We start from the raw sequence: 17,992 nt of genomic DNA, 5'->3' as shown, positions 1-17,992 counted from the left end.
GCTTATTTAGCTGGCACATTAGGCAGCATTTATAGCTCAGTGAACATATTTAGAAGTTAACTAAAAAGCTACATAAAAAGTCTTCAGTGGATGAAGAAAGTTTACGTTTGGGTGTACAGAAACCTTTTTTTGGCTCAAACAAACTGTTTTAAGTTGCCCCATATTACCTGAGAATCCTAATCTTTGACCTTTAGCTTGATGCTATAAGGTGAGTGACCCACGCATTTTCCACCAACTTCAGCAACTATGCTGAAGGAAAATGCACTGTGCCTGAGTGGTCTTGCATGCTTTTAGTTGCTAGTCATTTTCTCTAATGTATATATATCTTTAAGGTAAGAGCCATTTACCTTACCTCACACAATGTTTTGCATGACACATCCTACACCTATATATATGTTTGAAGTTAAATTAGTATAAGAAATGTTACTTGATATTAACCAGCCTAGATTGCACTTGGTTTTGCAATATATTACAATGGCTCTATACTATGTTGATGACTGTTGCCAGAATATGAATTAAATTGTTTTGCAATTTATTTAAGAAAATATCTATATGTTTAGAATCAGCTATAAAATGCTTTCACCTTCTTTAGGTATCACAAATAAAATAGTATTCAATCACAAGAATATATTTTCTACTGGACTGACAGATAATCCAAGAGGCATTCGTCATTCAAACAATGAACATTTTGTGATACTTTTTGCAATGTTTTTATTCTCTGGTTATATAAGCTAATAAAAATACAAAAAAAAATATGAATCATGAACCTTCACCATATTCTTCAAGTGTACATTCTGCTTCCTGTGAGGACAGAAAAAACTAAACCACTATTTGGCTCTGTCACTACAGGCCATCAGAATTACTAATTCAAGGCCCTGCATAGAAATAGGCTTATTGACCTAGCTAACACCCAATTAGCATAATTGACCTAGTTACCAAAATATATCGTAGTGTCCCATATATTTATTAAAATTAATTTGTTTCTTCAAATGGAATGAAAGTATGTAATTCCATTGTAATCTCATTAAATCCTTACATTCTTTATCATTGTCATGATCATTTAGATCATAATTAGGTCACCATCCAGCACACTTTGAAGAAGTATATAATTCAACAGGCGCCAGCAATCTTATCTGCTGACTGTTAGTATGGCCAATGGGTTTTACTCCCACCGGGTTGAAACACACACACACACACACACAAACACACACACAGACACACACAGACACACACACACACACACAAACACACTCGCACACACACACACACGCACCCACACGCACACACACGCACACACATGCTCTATCGATTTGTTTGTTGATTAGGTTAAGTAAGTGAATCAAGTGTGCTGCTGGAGATGGAGTAAAACTCTACTCTAACCCTCTTGGTAAGTCTCCCAAGAATCTCTCCAGCGTACAGGCAAACGCATTAGGCCTTGCCCCGAGAGAAGGCTACTTGCTTATTTGCAGTCACAGAGCAGTGCTACTCCCCGCAGTGTCCAGTGCTCAACGGGCTGGCTTGTTCGGAGGAGGAGAGAGAAGATAAAGGTGAGGTCCGTGCGCCTAGGCTTCTTGTACACGGGGCAGGGGTAGAGGCTCACGGAGGATGGCTTTTTGGTGTCAGAAGGGGAGGTGCTACTGAGGGCATAGACGTGTACCACAGGCAATGGGGTGAAGAGGACCTGGGAGAGGACAGGGATGGACAGGATCAGGTGACTGATTGATGCGGTAAGGGCACACACATGCTCCTGTTGAATGCATATTACATCTGAACCTGTATACTAGTGGAACGGACTGAAAAGGAAAGTAAAGCTTAAATGGTAAAAAAGATCGGCAATCCTTGATTTTATTGATAGTTATTTGTGCCGCATTCTATAATTTAAAGTTGTTATTACAATGTAATATATTGAGTGTAATTACGTAAAACTAGGGTTAGTATTAGGGCAACAAGTACAGAGAATTAGAACAAAAAAGATGTTCTCAGGCATTGATTATCAGTGTGTTCCATTGTACCTTATGTTATAGTTAAAACATAACAAGGTCTATTTAGTGGTGACAGTTGTATTACCTTTGGAGAGGCCTCTGTGAGTTTGGTGTTCCTCTTGTCCCAGCCTGCCCCCTCCAGAAAGAGCCCATAGATGTAGACTCCCCCGACATCGCTGGGCGGGGGGGCAGTGACATCCTCTTTCATCATACGCGTGACGTCATTATGGAGGACCACTGTGTCCAGGGCCCAGCCTTTGGAGAGGTTCATGCGTGTGGTCTCCTGACGCATGGCAGTCAAAAAGCCCTGCAGCGAGAGACAGAAATAGAGAAGGAAAAAAGAGGAAGTAATTAAAGAAATGATGTCAAAGTATGTGTTGAAACACTTAAATTGGCAACAATTCTGTCTTCCTTGAAATGTGATGCTTTTCCAAATTACCAAGGGTCAGACTCATTAAATTACATTGATGCTACAAATGCAACATATTTAAATATGCACATTAGTATTAAAAGGATTTAAAATGTATTATCACTCAAGACATTAAAATGCCAAACTTGCAGATACATATTCCATCTCGAGGACAAGTTCTTATAATAAGAGCATCGGTAAGAATCACAAGAATTATCATCCAGGAAGTTTCAGTGATAACTGATAACCCCTCATGTGTTCCACCTGGGGATTAAAGAATCCGGTGAGCCAGAACTGGTTGGGCCTCCCGCCGAACGTCCAGCTGTGGAACTGCTGGTTCCTCTCCAGAAGCTCGGTAAACCAGAAGCCCAGAGTGGCCGACTCCCAGGAGATCTTCTGCCACAGCCGAGGCACCCGCGCGTCGTACATGCTGTCCAGGGCATCCCTCAGGTCCTCCGACATGATGATGGTTCCTGACATCAGATTTTAAAATATATGATAAAATAAACAATGTTACTGTTTGCAAGGCCATCGCCATGGGGATACACCACGAAACAATTGGCAAAATGGAAGCTGATATGCAATTTGCCCTTAAAACACTTGTAATCTACATATTTAGAAAAAAAAGCTACCAAGATTACACATACACATTTTAATGTACTTATAGTCTTTTATCATGGATATTATGAAAGTATTTTTGTAGGGTTTACATTCAAATAATAACATAAAAATGACAATTAGATATAACAAACCATCTATGGCCAATTTGAGGTCAGTGAGGGTGCTCCGTACTCTTCCAATGATCCGCTGCATACGGTCGATCTCTTGCCGCAGAAATATGGTCATTGGCTGGAAGGGCCCCATTTTCTGCAGATTTGCTCGCACCTATGTATGAAACAGGAATCATAATCTTATGGTGCCTGATGAGCAAGAGAAAAATAACAACAACAAAAAGGCCTCATGCAAAAAACCCTATTCATGTTCACGTAAATCATGCTTACTCAACCAGTTCACATGCATAACAACAAGAGGTTTTCCTGCAGCTGTGACTGCCTGGCTTTAAGAGGCCCTGGTTTCTCCGCTGCACTGTCAGACAATTTGTGTTCACTGAGCTAGTGATGCCAAACAATAAAAACAGAAACGGCACATCATACATTAAGCATTCAAATCACACAATCTTTAAATCCACAGAGCAGCAGCAAACAAAGCTCACAAAACAAACAAACAAACAATTAAATAACAACACCTCACACAAGGTTTATGAACCGCATGTGAATCTACATGATTTATTGATGCTCTTCCCTGAATCGTCTCTATGGCTCAGCCCCTCATTCACCTCGTGCGGCACGTAGTCAGCGGGGAGCTTCTCCAGCATCTCGTTGGCGAGCCGCTGCACCGTGCTCTCGCGCGTCTCCCCGCCCCCACCGCCGCTGTCCTTGGGCTGGATGCTGATGATGGTGCTCAGGGTTTCGTTGGCCAGATTGGTCTGGTAAGTGATGTCAGCATTGGGGTGGAGGCCAAACACCTGCAGAGGATGTTGTGACAATGCCTGCATTAGCAGTAAGAGCACTAGAGGTCCAATATCATGACCTAAGCTTTGATGGCAGTGCAGTTGAGCGCTGCATGTTTTATTAAGGGACTGCATTGAGTGACGTATGGAAGAAAGTGCAAGGGTTTCCTTATCATAAGTCACATGATACATATCAGCTGCTTCTTTTACTTTGAAAAGGGACTGGCTGGACATCATTAGAAAATCAATCCTCATGGCCGAAAATGTAAATAATCCTGTATTTCTAATAGCACCGATTGTAGCATTACCTGAAACACATTCTCAGTAGTCATCCACTAAACAAACTGAGTGAACAGTGTAGACAAAACACAATGTATAAGTGTAACATGTCAAAGTAAAAGGCGACAGTTTGTATGTAGGGTCAGGCTTCTTACCTCAGGAGAATCCACCAATGGCAATGTATCAATGTGACTCTGGTAGTCTTGCACCGTCCTGGCTTTGGGAATGGTGTAGCCCTTGTAGAAGCAGAACTTGTCTCCGAACATGTTCTCGCTGAACCAGATGTAAGCAAAGGTGTTGAGGAGCCGCTTGTCGAGGTCATCCGTCACGCGTCCGCCATACTGAACCTCCCCCAGCATATAGCGCAGACAGCTCCAGTTCACCCCGCGCTTCACGTCCACCTCGTCCAGGTGGTTCTGGACAAACTGCATGCTGGACGTGAAGTCGGCCTGGTTGAACTCGTACGGAATGTTCCAGCCCAGGGGACCAAACTTGCGTCTCTCCTGACACATACACAGTATGGGGAAATAAAAGAGGATGAGACTTTTTGCATTTTAAGTGGATTACACGTTGTGATGATGGATGAAAGTTTGTGCCAAGGGAACAGTACACCATTTTATTCATCGCTGAGGCGAGCTGACCATTTTTAATTGATTTCGTTCAAAATATTAAGTCAAACAGCACAGCTAATGTTGACTGCAATTGCTTTATATCATTATGTACATGGATCTTTATAAGAAAGACCTAACAATCGTGACATGCGAGGAAAAACTGGGCAATACTCCGCACTACACGCTGACCTGCACAGTGGTATGGAGGAAGGCCACAGCATACAGGAGAGGCCTCCACTGGGGCATGTTGGTGATCTCCAGCTGGTCCTGAGTCAGGCCGCCATATGTCCTTTTCAAGCCTGCCTTCATACCTGCACACAGCAATAACGATGCAGCAACAGCATACCTCAGCACAGGATCACAAATGTGATGCAGCATGCTGTTAGACTGAGTCATCAGCATGCTTAGTGTGCGGAAAACACCCAGCTTAAATACAGGGATGGGTACGACCAGGATTCCAGGAGACATTTAGTCAAAGACACTAAAAATATGCAATTATATAAACAGGAGTAGTCCCTGTATAGGCCACATATTATCCCATACATAGAGAGTGGCCATATTATGAACATCATATTATGAGATCATAAATATGAAGGACTGCAAAATATTTCAGATATACATTTTATAAGGTATGGGTGCCTCTGTCTTCTGTCGGTTGCTTAATAATATCATGAAAATAATATGTAATATTCTGTTAAAGAGTAACATTATGTCAATGATAAGGTAATATGTTAAGAGGTAATATCATGTCAGTTCACCTTGAGGTGGTTCGTTGGTAAATTTGATGGAGGACTGCAGAAGGTTGATGGGAAACTTGGGGTGGCCCTCCGTGGTGATCCACGCTCTAAATCCCTCATGGATGTTCTCGGCCGTGGTGACCGTCTCCAGGAGCTCGTCCAGGAAGTCCAGTCCCAGATGACAGTTCTGCAGGAGCAGCCACCCTCCATCGGCCATGCTCTGGGACAGGAGCCTGCGGGCATGGACCTCCTGACCCTGTCCCATGGAGATGGGTCTGCATGGGACAGTCTGAGGGGGGAGCAGGCACATAATTGTGTGCGATGGCTTTGACTTCTTCAATGCTTTTCAACTCAATTCAATTTCTGTTTTATTCAGTTCAATTTAATGGATTTTTTATTGCGCCGTTAATTACTGACATTGTCTCAAGGCATTTACGAAGTCCAAGGTCTTTTTAAGCACAGATCAATCCACATAAAAATGACAGGCCACGTATATCAGCCTGATCAGTGCAATAGACTCTGAAGGACCTTAGATATCATTTACAGATAGGAGTCGCCACAGGTGTGAAGTTAATGCTACTGACATATTTCACCTACCTCAAAATAACAAAAACATTACTTTCAGTGTCATGGTGGAGCACATGCTGTTTTTTTTTATTTGTTCTTGTTATTGTTTTTTTATGGACATACTCTTCTCTATCCATCAAAGGATTGACCAACTGTTGGAGTTTAATTGAGGATTGACCACCCTGCTGAAAACAGACAGTACATCAAGCCATGTGTCTATGCGTGTGGGTGTGTGTGTGTGTGTGTATGCACGTGCACTTGAGGCGCATACCTTAGATTTAGCAAGCCTCTCGATGTTCTCAGTCGGATCAGACCCCATTGAAAGGAAGCAGACCAGCGGAGTCCTCTTGTCGCTCTCAGCACACATGGCCTCCATGTCCAAGTTCACGCCTTCCGCATACTTGCCTCCCAGCGAGTCTGTGATGTACTTCCTCGCCTGGATGACACAGAACCATTCAATCTAAGAGGGTCTGTAAACCAGAGCTCCGGTGTAATTACATGTGAGAAAATCTTTTTTCTTTTTTTTCTTTTTTTCAAGTGCAGTGATCGCTACACTACTCTGATTCCCATTCTATTAAAAACACAACATTACAAAGGAAATTGCTTGAGGGACCACGTAGTCTCTGACCACAATCAGTATCAAGTTCCTATTCAGATAAAAGCATACTTCAATCAATTTTACTTTGGCTTACCACAATCATGGCCAAACATGGTTGCTGAACTTGCAATTTCATTTTAAATAACTTTATATAAAGAGGGGTTATCCTTTTACCATGAAGCTGTGCTTTTTCAGCGCTAACTTGTGTAATTACGGCCTTGCCAGAGCCGCATTACAGCCACAGCAGGTGCATCAAACAGGAAAGATTGACTAATTAGAGTCAAGTTTACCACTAAATGAAGACGAACATCAGTGCAGAGAGATGCATTGTGTCTTAAACATCATAATACTAACCATACCAAGCCTTAACAGCATACCTTTTGAAGGGCCTTTATAATTATTATGCCTGTTTAGACATGTCTAACAGTCTTTTAGGAAATAAATGATGCACTAAATGATATGCTTTTATAACTGATATATAATTTACTACTATACATTTGCTCGTGTTATGGTATACTGACTGATAATTATGACCGCTGCGCACCGCGCGGTGCTTGCCACAAAACACAAAGTCTCTTATAACTCTTGCGTACATTGTTTGATCCAGAGAAAATGTCTTAGGGTGGACGCTGGATGCGGCCCGAACGCGTACATATGCCTGACTGATATCACCTATAGCGCCACCTGTTGGTGGTTGGAAACTTCACTTTGTTTCCACACCTCGCATGTGACTGAACCAATTTACACACACAAAACACATAAAAACACACAAACACACTGACAACCATGACTCATTCTGTGCCAAAACCTACTGAACAGTTCTGCGGCCATATTTTGTAACGCTTTGCGTTACGTCTAGTTCACATTTGTGTAGTCTGTGTACATCTGTGGTCACTGTAACAGTGGTATCATTTATACCACTGTCAACACTTATTCTTACTTTCTCCTGGTGATGGTCATTCAAGGCACATCTCATTTAAAATCAGATAAGGTCTGGAAAGAACATGGTTTATCTCCTGTTGCACTACAACTAAATCAGGGCGAAACTTGAGAGGAATTGCCACTCAACAATGTAACGTATATGTGCATATGACACACATATGTGCACAGAATAACCCTGAGGTGTAAAAACTACATTGTGAAATAGTGAGTCCAATTCCAGCTCAGTCAACATGCTGTGAGCAAACAAGACTGAGGCGGAGAGAGCCTACTGTACTCCACTCAGAGGAGTGTCCTAAAATTAGCCATGATGAGTGACAGGGAACAAACAGGTGTGCCTGTGAGCAGAGCCGCAGAGCTGCAGAGCCACAGAAACACACCGGGTCTCTGAGGTGGAGAGAACGGGCTCCTCTAGGACCCTGTGGACTCTCCGTGTTCGTCGAATGACACTCCTACTGGGAGGTAAATGACAATCTGTTGAAGAGTGTATTTGCCGGGGGGTGTAATTAGTTAAAAAATGTCACAATAAGAATCAAGCAAGTTGCATACATTTTCTGCTAAGCACAATAGCAAGAACTTCAGATCCCTTGCTTACTTGGTTGCATCCTATGAAACCCTCTGCAGGAGTTGACTGCAGCCTTGTTGCGTTTTTCTGACTGCATTAGATGTGACTTTTGGGGAGCCGCTGGAGGGTGAAGGTACTTGTGAGGAGGCCTAAGCCTTGCTTGCGTTGATCATGACGGCGGTGCGATGCCGGGATTTAGTCTGGTAATCTCCCGGCGCTTTGGGTGGTCAGCTGTTCACGCTCATTCAACTGACGCCTTTTTATAGCTCTGGGAAAGGGACATGCTCATCACAAACCCCCCTACACCCCCCTGAACCCCCCCACTCCCTCGAAGAGTTAAGAAACTGTTAGAGCTCACTGCCCACCTGTGCGACCCTGTCCACAGTTGTCACGGTAACTAAGTTAGAGTCTGTCAAATAATATGAGTGAGGGTGTTTTCGTTTATTTCTGAGGCAGTGTTAATCAGTTGTTGATTAGTGTGACGTTTTATATAGTCAGGGGCAGATGTCCTGACATGTTAGCACCTTTTTTAGGAGAAATTGTGTCACAATGTGTGCCTAAAAACATGGCACAGGATCTATGAACATGGCTAAAACCACGTTTTGCCTGCTGCAGGAGCACAGAATGACAATTTGCGCTCTTCCGACTGATGCATATGCATACATAGGATTGTCGTGGGAAAAGTGGGCGTTAGGGGCAAAATTATGGGTGAAGCGCAAGGAGCGTCTAAATACGTATATCGTTGTATGTATGAAAACTGTGGGGAACAGAGGGACTTAGGCGGAAAATGTTCTGCCTTTCCTGCTCAAGATTGCTGTGCCAAATGGAATTCATTTCACTCGTTCACCCGTTTTTGAAAGAGTATAAAGGTGCTTAGGCTTGTATGTATATCTGTATGTCTGTATGTCTCTATGTATGTATGTATGTATGTATGTATGTATGTATGTCAGAGAACAGGTCTAAGTGCACCACCCCTGTAAATCATATAGGTGGCTTCCTCAGGTTCTGTTGTCTTGACGATGAATGGACAGGTCACCTGAGCAATGGTGCGGTCAGGGCACCAGCTCCGGATGAGCAGAAGTTTCCTGAAGGCATCCACTAGGCTGTCAAAGCCATCAGGCAGCGGGGCCTCCTCGGGCGCTGCCTCATCGAACCACACCCTCCACGCCCGGTCGTTATGGCCGACCTGCACCAGCAAGCTGGTGAAGGGATGCAGAGACGACAGCTGGACCAGGTTGAGCCACGTCATGTCCAGGATCCAACGGCGGGGTTTAGCCTCTACCGAGTTCAGGTCCAGAGAAGCACCACCTGAATTAGGAACAGATCAAACACCGAAAACATCAACAAAGACATGAATTCTAAAGAATATGATCTGTAGTCAATTAATTGAAGCACATCAGAATAGCTAGAAAGACAGTCATATGCACCTTTATTAAATTGAGATTGAAATGGTTGAGATTGGCTCTAAGATAAATAGGCTTGTTCTGGCCTTTATACAAGATATTATTGGATTTTCATTCTCTTTTGAATCAAAATTACAGGCCAATATCATACATACTTAATGAAAGGAAATGTAATGCTTTTTGTTTGAATGAGCACTTTGCATTGATCATTTGAGATCACTGCCTGTATTGTTCAGTGTCTTGTCTTGTACTACCACGCATAATTGGAATTTAATTCTCATTCAAATCAGACTGAACATCTGGTGGAGGAACTATGGTTAAAGCCTTTCTGTGTGTGTTCTAGCACTGCCAATCCTGCACCTGACCGCAGCATATTAGGTTTCAGGTCTTTCCCTGCCTCCCCCACTTTTGCTACTGAACTCATCTTATTTTGTAACCGAAGGCGTTCTCAACAAGCCAGCAAGTTCAAAGAGGCTCCCCAGATCAGAGAGTGATGTAAAATGTGGAGCGCTTTGGGTACTAAAGCAGAAAATGGCAAGAACATCTCTTAAGTGAGCATTGGCGGTCCCTCCTCCCAGAACTGAGAACCATGGCATTAAACACCACTATTCTTTTCTTGCTGAACCACAAAGCCACCAAATACCAAACAGGCCAATATGTCTCTCGACCAGTCTAAATGACATTTAGTAACTGGGCAACACTTCAGATTAATGCGATTTGTGACTATTAAAATTGAATGGCTTTGCCCAAGGGGGAAATCCAGCAGTAAGCCCTTTTGGAGCGAGATCAATGTAGCCAGTGAGTTTTGAGATTGGCCGTCATGAATTATGCCTCAGTAATCGCTTTATTAACTATGTGGCCGAGTGTGCATTTTTAACGTGGACGATAAATAATGCACTGTATGTGTTTCGGCGCTGCACGCACACAAACAAGGAGAAATACGAGACGAGGAAGTGACATCAAGAGTTACAACAAGAGTAAGACATTTACATTTCATGTTTTGCGGGAATGAAAGAAAAATGACCCTCATCCGCATGGCAGTTTAGAGGCATCAAACACCCTGCTAAGGCAGCGGTTGGAAAACGAGTGTGCTACCAAGGTGACACACGCCGCAGCAGCAGAGGAGCCAGTGCTTACTAACTCTGCACACGAATGCAAATGAGAATCCCTGAGGGGCTCGATGAAAGAGCATGAATACATTTCCAAGGCAGCACAGCCTCCGATGCCTGTGACAGCAAAGGAGGTAGCTGCTTTCTACTCGTCTGGAGTCGATGAGACGGCGGGCCGGGCGACTGGGCCTGTCGATGCGACTCCGTGTGAGAGCCAAGGAAACAAAGCACGTTTCTACGCCAACACACTCCCACCCTGGACCCCTGAGGGGTTAGTGTGTCTGCGCCACCGACGCGTCTCTGGAGAGAAATGGAGAGGAGAGTGGTGGTGGTGGTGGTGGGGGACTCTTGCTGCTAAATTAGGCCTGGCTTCAGTCAGCACACTGCGGCTGAGGGAGGCTATCACTTTCCCTGGTGGGGGGTAGGGGGGCATGTGCGTGTGGGGGGGTATGTGACATGAGATCATGGTGGGGTTGAAGGGGTGGAAGGATGGGCTTGACATAGCAGCATCATTTGTAATGGTGCCTGAGCTGCCGTGTTGTGCTAATTGACTCTGACATGTGGAAACCTATATCTGATGGGGTGTATTGATTTTAATTAGAAACAAAAATGCTTAATAATTTGCATTCTGTGACTGTGGCCTGAGGTAGAATGCATGCACCGTGTTTGAAATTGCTTCATTTAATTGGAGTGTACTGTTGTAATGTATTAATTTGTCCTGCTTGTTTATTTAAAATGGAACAATGATAACAAAATTTGATGGCAATGATATTTAAGACAAATATCTCGATACCTCACTAATTATTTATTATAATATGATTAATCATAATTTCTCTCTCTAATCGTTAACTCAATATCATGCTTATATTGTATTTTAAGTACTGGGGTGCATTTCAACTGTAAAAAGGGTGTCAGATTAGCAGACCTTTGATAAAGGTCTGGAACTCGCTGTGGGAGATATTCTTGGCCTGCAGGTCAATCTTGAGTGCCAGTAGCAGGGTGAAGAGGAACTTGTGGTTCTCGTAGAGGCCCCGGGCAGTGTAGCGGAACACCTCGTAGGTGAGGTACTCCATGATGTTGCCAAGGCGCTTGGTGGTGATCTGAGACTTGGTGGACTTCTCCATGGACGTGTCGAAGATGCCCAGGAACTGCCGCAGGGAGGTCTGATACATGATGTTCACCAGGCTCATCTCCACAATCAGGAAGTAGAGGATGCTGCCCCGTGTGGCCACAGGCCGGTACTCCTCCCGTGCAAAGTTGATCTTCACCTCCGTTTCCGCTGCCACGGTTAGCTTTTCACTGACCTTAATAAACAACATTTTTAGACTGTTATTGATAATTGTTAATAATAAACACTGTCAAGAAGGCAAACAATCGTGACTTTTCTGAGCAAACTAAATATGCCTTGACCAAGGAAAAACATACAGTACTTCAGATGTTGTCAAAGTGCACTAATTGTGTATGTGATAAAACATGCAACATAATTCTGTATGCTTGAGCTAACTTAAAGCATGCCATTCCTTAGATGAGTATCCAGCAGTTCATGCATTTTCCAACACATGTTAAGAAATGCCAGTAGTCCCTCAAGAGGAAAGGATATGTATGTATGTGTAGGATGCAGAATTAACCTTCATGGCTGCTCACTGGTCTCTCCTTCTCTTTTCTTCCTTCCTCATACCCTTCACTACCCCACCCCCCAGGAGGCTAACTACTGCCTGCCAACCTGTCCTTGAAAACGAGAGGCTGTTCTTGCCTCTGACTCGCCTGGTGAAGGGAGGGTTAAATAATAATAATGGTTCTCCCTGTGAATGACCATAATGAATTATGTTGCGGCTGAGACCCCTCACCTCCTCCGCCGTCGTCTTGGTAACTTGGAGCACCTCGATGAGGGACTCGTCCTCCACCAGTGAGCCCTCGGTGCTCGTCAGACGATACAGCAAATTGTCCTCCAGCTCCTGCATCTTACGCTTGTTGGACGTCACCTCCTCCAGGAGCTTCACACGCTCAGACTCCAGCTCCTAAAGCCAAGGCATGCCATTCAATTATTTACATCATTATATATTATATATTATATATATATATACGTATATCTCAGATTCTCCTTAAGAAATATGTTAGACAGTTAGTAAGTACAAGGTTAGTAGAATTCATATTACACTATTATAATGTTATTATTGATAGGATTAGATATATGTAACTCATTAACACATATTATATTCAACTTAACATTTTACGCTATATACTTTATTTTCTCTGAGTTAATACTCGCATGAAACTGCAAGATTGTATTTGAATGATGAACAAACATAAATATACGTGCAGATTTCTTCCCTACCCCCACATAAAAAAGGGAAAAGACATTACATTTGAATTACACAACTTATTTCTCTTTAAAACATCTCACTGTCCTTCCAGGTCCTGATCCTGTCATTTTGTGTTTTGTCTTTGCCATGCTTCCTCTTTTCTCTGCTTCATGTTTTACCCAGATCCTGCTTATCCCGGTTCTCATGTGAATTGCCAGCGGCACACCTGTGATTGATCTCCTCGTCAGCAACAGCATTTAAACTCGTCCCTTTGGCTCACTCATCGCCGAGTTATCTTGCCACTGACTATACGTCTTGCTCATGTGTTCATGCTCTGGTGCCCCTCTGGTTTTCAGACATGGCCTCTACCTCTGTATTAGCTTTATAGTTCTAGATCTCGGCTTTCTTGGATTTTCGCCCTTGTGGATTTGGACTGTTTTTCCCTGTCTGGTCTGGGAGAGCCCTAGAGTTAGTGCTCAGACTCTGTGTTCTGGCTACTGTCTGTTCTGTTTTCTGGCTACTGTCTGTTCTGTTTTCTGGCTACTGTCTGTTCTGTTTTCTGGCTGCTGTCTGTTCTGTTTTCTGGCTACTGTCTGTTCTGTTTTCTGGCTGCTGTCTGTTCTGTTTTCTGGCTGCTGTCTGTTCTGTTTTCTGGCTGCTGTCTGTTCTGTTTTCTGGCTACTGTCTGTTCTGTTTTCTGTCTGCTGTCTGTTCTGTTTTCTGTCTACTGTCTGTTCCTCAGAACTCTCTCTTTTTTTTCTTTTGTTGGATTTCTGGAGATTACAAACTGTGGGCTGACGAAGCGTAATGATTTCCTGCCTGACTGTCTGTAAAGGGACTCATTAAACTCCAGTCTCCTTTTACTCAATCATCCTTTCTTGTCTCTGGCCTCACTGGCCGTGATCATAACTTCATTTATGTTTCCTGTTGTGATCACATGGGGGTAAATGGAAGGCCTTGCTACCCCCCACTTCTTTGTTAAATGGATTCCCAGCAGCCTTTGCAGGAATATTAAGCTTAGATATCAGTGTTTGCCAAAAGTTTTTATTTGTGTTTGTTCACGTTAGTTGTCCTCAGATATCAATACAGTTTAGGACACAGGCTGTGTCTTTATGTTCTGCCTTGAAATGTGCCAGACTTTATTCCCCCCACGAGCATGAGTATTGATAATGCTCAAGATCTAAGTGGTTCCATTATCCTGTTCCTTTGAAGTTGTGAATGATTCTAAATGTTGCAGCTCGACTTGCATAATTTCTAGAAGCACTGATATTGCAATATACTTAATACACCCTGAATGAGATTATACTCAGTAAGTGCCTGCTTATTAGACCTGCATAGCGCTATAAAGTTACACAAATAAGGAAAATAAATCCGCCCATCTCATGTCATCTTGAATAATTTAATTGGCATTAGTTAATCAAGATGTGTCTGTTTTATAAGGGACCTATTTTTTTCAAACTGAAAGATAAACACTGTGTTGATTTAACACATTTAATTAAAGTACAACCGATGTCCAAACTACAATTAGGAAAAATCAATGAAATGTTTTATTCAGGCAGTAGTCCTTGGTCTCTCAGTAAATATCCCCCCCTCTGTCAAGGCTTCACTCCAAATCCCCCCCCCCCCTCTCTCAGGCTGAAATGGATCCTCCCGCCTGGCAAAGAGCATAATGCCCCTGTTTCTGCCTCAGGGGACAACAGCCTCTCCTTCTCTTAGCCCCCCCATCCCCTCCCACTCACCTGCTTCTCGATGAGAATGACACGGCCCAGCAGCTGGTCCTCCAGGCCCCGCATGGTGACAGTGAAGTCCACCACGGCCGTCTTGGCGCTGACCTCGGGTGTGTAGGCCGGGTTGGCCAGCTTGGTAGTGATGTACAGGGTGAAGCCCTTCATCACGTCAACCTCCTTATCCCCCACTTTCACCTGGAGAGAGGAGAGGGTGAGGAAGCGGAAGAGGAGCATTCACTAGGAGTCAATGGGCTGTATCGTACAGTGAAAAAAAAGTCATGATCATTAGCAGCTGTGATGAACAACTGTGGTGGTATCGTAGCAGGCTGGCCAGGTGGTGTACTTAACCTTGCCAGTGAAAAGATTCACTACCAAAATACCATAGGAAATGTTCATAATATGGAAATTGATAGTAATGATCAACATGGGGTGAGTGCATGTTGCTCTATGCATTGTTCGGTTGTAGGTCTCACTGTGGATTTGTGTCATATTTTTATGGAAATGGGTTTGTTTGTGGTCAAAGTCAGTTTTCAATGACAAAACCAATCGCTTTTTTTTTTTCAAAACAGTTAAATATTTCCTTGCATACTTTATAGGTGGAGCCGGACTTTATAAAGTTCTTCTCCAGGATGTTATCCAGCACAGGGTCCAATTCCTCCCCTACATCCTCAATCAACAGGGGTTTGCCCAGGGACATGCAGTCTTCGAGGTGGGAGCGGAAGTATTTGTGATTCAAGGATGTGACCTGCGTGATGGGGGACAAGTACCTTAGAAATAGACTCACACTGCAGTTCCTCAAGAAGGTCAAGTTGGAAAAGGTGCTGGTATATGCAACTCAAGGCCAGTTACTATTACATTCATTTTTTTGTCGGGTTAATGTTTCTGAATGAATAGGCTGCATGCTTTCATCAGCAATGTAATGTGAAATCACAATCACAGTGCCACAATGTCAGCTGACTATTTGGAAATTCAGCTCAAGGAAATGATTGATCTAAATATAAAGCACTGTTGCTACCTGCAGCTCATTGCCACGCTCACGGTTCTTGATCCAGATTTTGCCCTGCCCCTGTGGGTCGATCAGGAGAGGGTAGCGGGAGGCTTTGGTCACGATGATGCCGTTCTGGATGGAGAGGTCATCGTTGGGCAGACCCTGTAGATTCCACTCTCCAATGGTGGCGTTGTCTACCAGCATGCTGATCACATTCAAGCTCTGGCCATCGACAATTAAAAAAAATGTCACCAGCAAAATATTGTCAACATATTCCATAAAAAAGGACATGTGGATTGGCAACCAATACAATAATTTAAGTGACTGTATTGTGTAAGTGTATTAGAAAAGCTTTTTTGATCATTTTTGATCATTTTTTTGTAATACCACACAGAAACGTTTAATTGTAAACGACCTTCTAATTTTTTATTTGGCATGTTGATCATTTATCTTCACCAAGATACTTTAAAATGGAAAGTCCTGTCATGTAATCCGCTCCACATCATCACCCCCAAAGGGGGTATTTCTGAGGCAGTGCTGTTCCTGTACATACATCACTGCAGGGGATACGGTTGCTGCTCATCTCCCCCCTCCACTGCTGCAGTAGCAGGTTGCGGTACTCCTGATTGAAGGGGCCAGCGTACGACAGGAAGCCTGTGGCCAGCAGCACGTCCCCCACCAAGTGTTTGATCTGGCTTTGAAACTGGATGCTGCTCTCTGTCCAGCGAATCTAACACACACACACGCACACACAAGACACACACACACAAACAGACACACACAAACACACACACACAAACACACAAACACACCCACACATAAAGGGCGGGGAAAGCACCAGATGTCCCCTACATATTTTTCAGAATGTTATTAGTCAGTGAAACATATTTTCACTGGGTAATTCAGGGCTTCAGGGAAATAACTTCAGTACACTAATCTGCAGTGAGTTTGGCTATAAGCTGTGAGATAAAGACTCACTCAATAAAGTGTACCCTACCGGTTCATGTGCTTTGTCTATGTGTGTAGTGACTGACTACTAATAAACGTAAAACTTCCTCGATGACTGAATCCCAAACATGGCCGCCGGCTGTGCTCACCTTCTCTCCCCCCAGGCCGTCGATGAGCGCCATGGCGTTGGACATCTTGCGCCGGCAGGCCACGGCGTCGTCCAGCAGCGACTGCTTCTCGCGCATGGCGTCGTCGTACATGGCCTGCGCCTGGTCCAGCTCCTGCTGCTTGGCGTCCAGCTGCTCCTGGGCCGCGGCCAGCTCCGCCTGAGCCACTGCCAAACGGGCCTCCTGCAGCTTCAGGTTGGCCTGTGGGCGGAGGAAGGAGACAGACGGGGTGTGAAGGAAACACGAAAACACACACACACACACACACACACACACACAGACACACAAACACACAAACACACACAAAACACACATAGAGGACACACACACACACACAAACACACACACAACACACATACACATGCAAAGACAAATACACACACACACATACAAACACACAAAAAAAATGGTGCATTCAGGAAGTAAATAACGGCCAACAACAATATACAGTTACTGTTCCCCTTGCGGCTTTTCTCTGGTTGGCAGGTAGTGGAATGCAAGTGGTGACTAAGAAATCTCAAAGACACCACAGAGACAGGTTAAATTCTAACTCATTTTCATTTCAAAGAGGAAAAGGCAGCAGTCACCATAGGCAATGACAAATACATAACTACAGTTACTTTGGTATGTTGGTTTGCCAACATTTTGATTTGGTTTGCCATATCAATTTAAATGATGGGATTTTATTCCGATAAAAAGAAACCAAAATGTCATTTTTCCAGTTTATAGAGTTCCTCTGACAGAAAGCCTTTTTAGGGCGGGGGAACAGACATAATGCCAGGGCTTACTCTGGGGGCTCCTGTTCCCTGATTTATAGCCTGGGGCAAGCAGGGATTTAACTTGACAAAGACCTGACATTTTTCAGGATGAATGTTCTGGGTTTCACATTACAGATAATGGCCCATTTTCCAATCATGTAGGCAAATCAGTGTAATGGCAACTGTCTCTTCCATGTACTAGGACTCATGCAAAATATCATTTGTCATTTAAATTCACTCGACACGGAGACAGACTCATAATCACAATGAAGGAGCATCGCAGGTGTGCTGTCGTCGTGGAAGATTTTGTCAGAGGGGTTTTGAGAAAAAACAGCCCCTTGGACGCGTTCTCAGCAGCGTATGCCAGCCGGCAAGCCAATCAACATCATGCC

At 43.7% G+C, this 17,992-nt stretch overlaps 1 protein-coding gene across 1 annotated transcript in view; it reads right to left on the bottom strand.

Annotated features, from left to right (window-relative positions):
- Positions 1-89: 89 nt before the first annotated feature.
- The window catches only part of dnah5l (dynein, axonemal, heavy chain 5 like), a gene marked incomplete at its 5' end in the record, with an annotated part of 58,608 nt that continues 40,705 nt past the window's right edge, over positions 90-17,992 (bottom strand). The window contains 17 exons of the mRNA XM_080855217.1: positions 90-1,681; positions 2,068-2,289; positions 2,656-2,864; positions 3,144-3,276; positions 3,728-3,916; positions 4,336-4,683; positions 4,981-5,102; positions 5,550-5,817; positions 6,367-6,531; positions 9,234-9,505; positions 11,635-12,013; positions 12,557-12,727; positions 14,752-14,934; positions 15,329-15,484; positions 15,755-15,949; positions 16,281-16,457; positions 16,825-17,043. Of these exons, the coding sequence (XP_080711343.1) occupies positions 1,460-1,681; positions 2,068-2,289; positions 2,656-2,864; positions 3,144-3,276; positions 3,728-3,916; positions 4,336-4,683; positions 4,981-5,102; positions 5,550-5,817; positions 6,367-6,531; positions 9,234-9,505; positions 11,635-12,013; positions 12,557-12,727; positions 14,752-14,934; positions 15,329-15,484; positions 15,755-15,949; positions 16,281-16,457; positions 16,825-17,043 (3,630 nt within the window). The 3' untranslated portion in view covers positions 90-1,459. The remainder of the gene's footprint in view (positions 1,682-2,067; positions 2,290-2,655; positions 2,865-3,143; positions 3,277-3,727; positions 3,917-4,335; positions 4,684-4,980; positions 5,103-5,549; positions 5,818-6,366; positions 6,532-9,233; positions 9,506-11,634; positions 12,014-12,556; positions 12,728-14,751; positions 14,935-15,328; positions 15,485-15,754; positions 15,950-16,280; positions 16,458-16,824; positions 17,044-17,992) is intronic.

Source organism: Sprattus sprattus (assembly GCF_963457725.1).
Source record: "Sprattus sprattus genome assembly, chromosome: 17".
Classification (NCBI taxonomy): Eukaryota; Metazoa; Chordata; class Actinopteri; order Clupeiformes; family Clupeidae; genus Sprattus; species Sprattus sprattus.
Note: the sequence above shows the minus strand (reverse complement) of the source record. Positions and strands in the feature narration are given on the sequence as shown.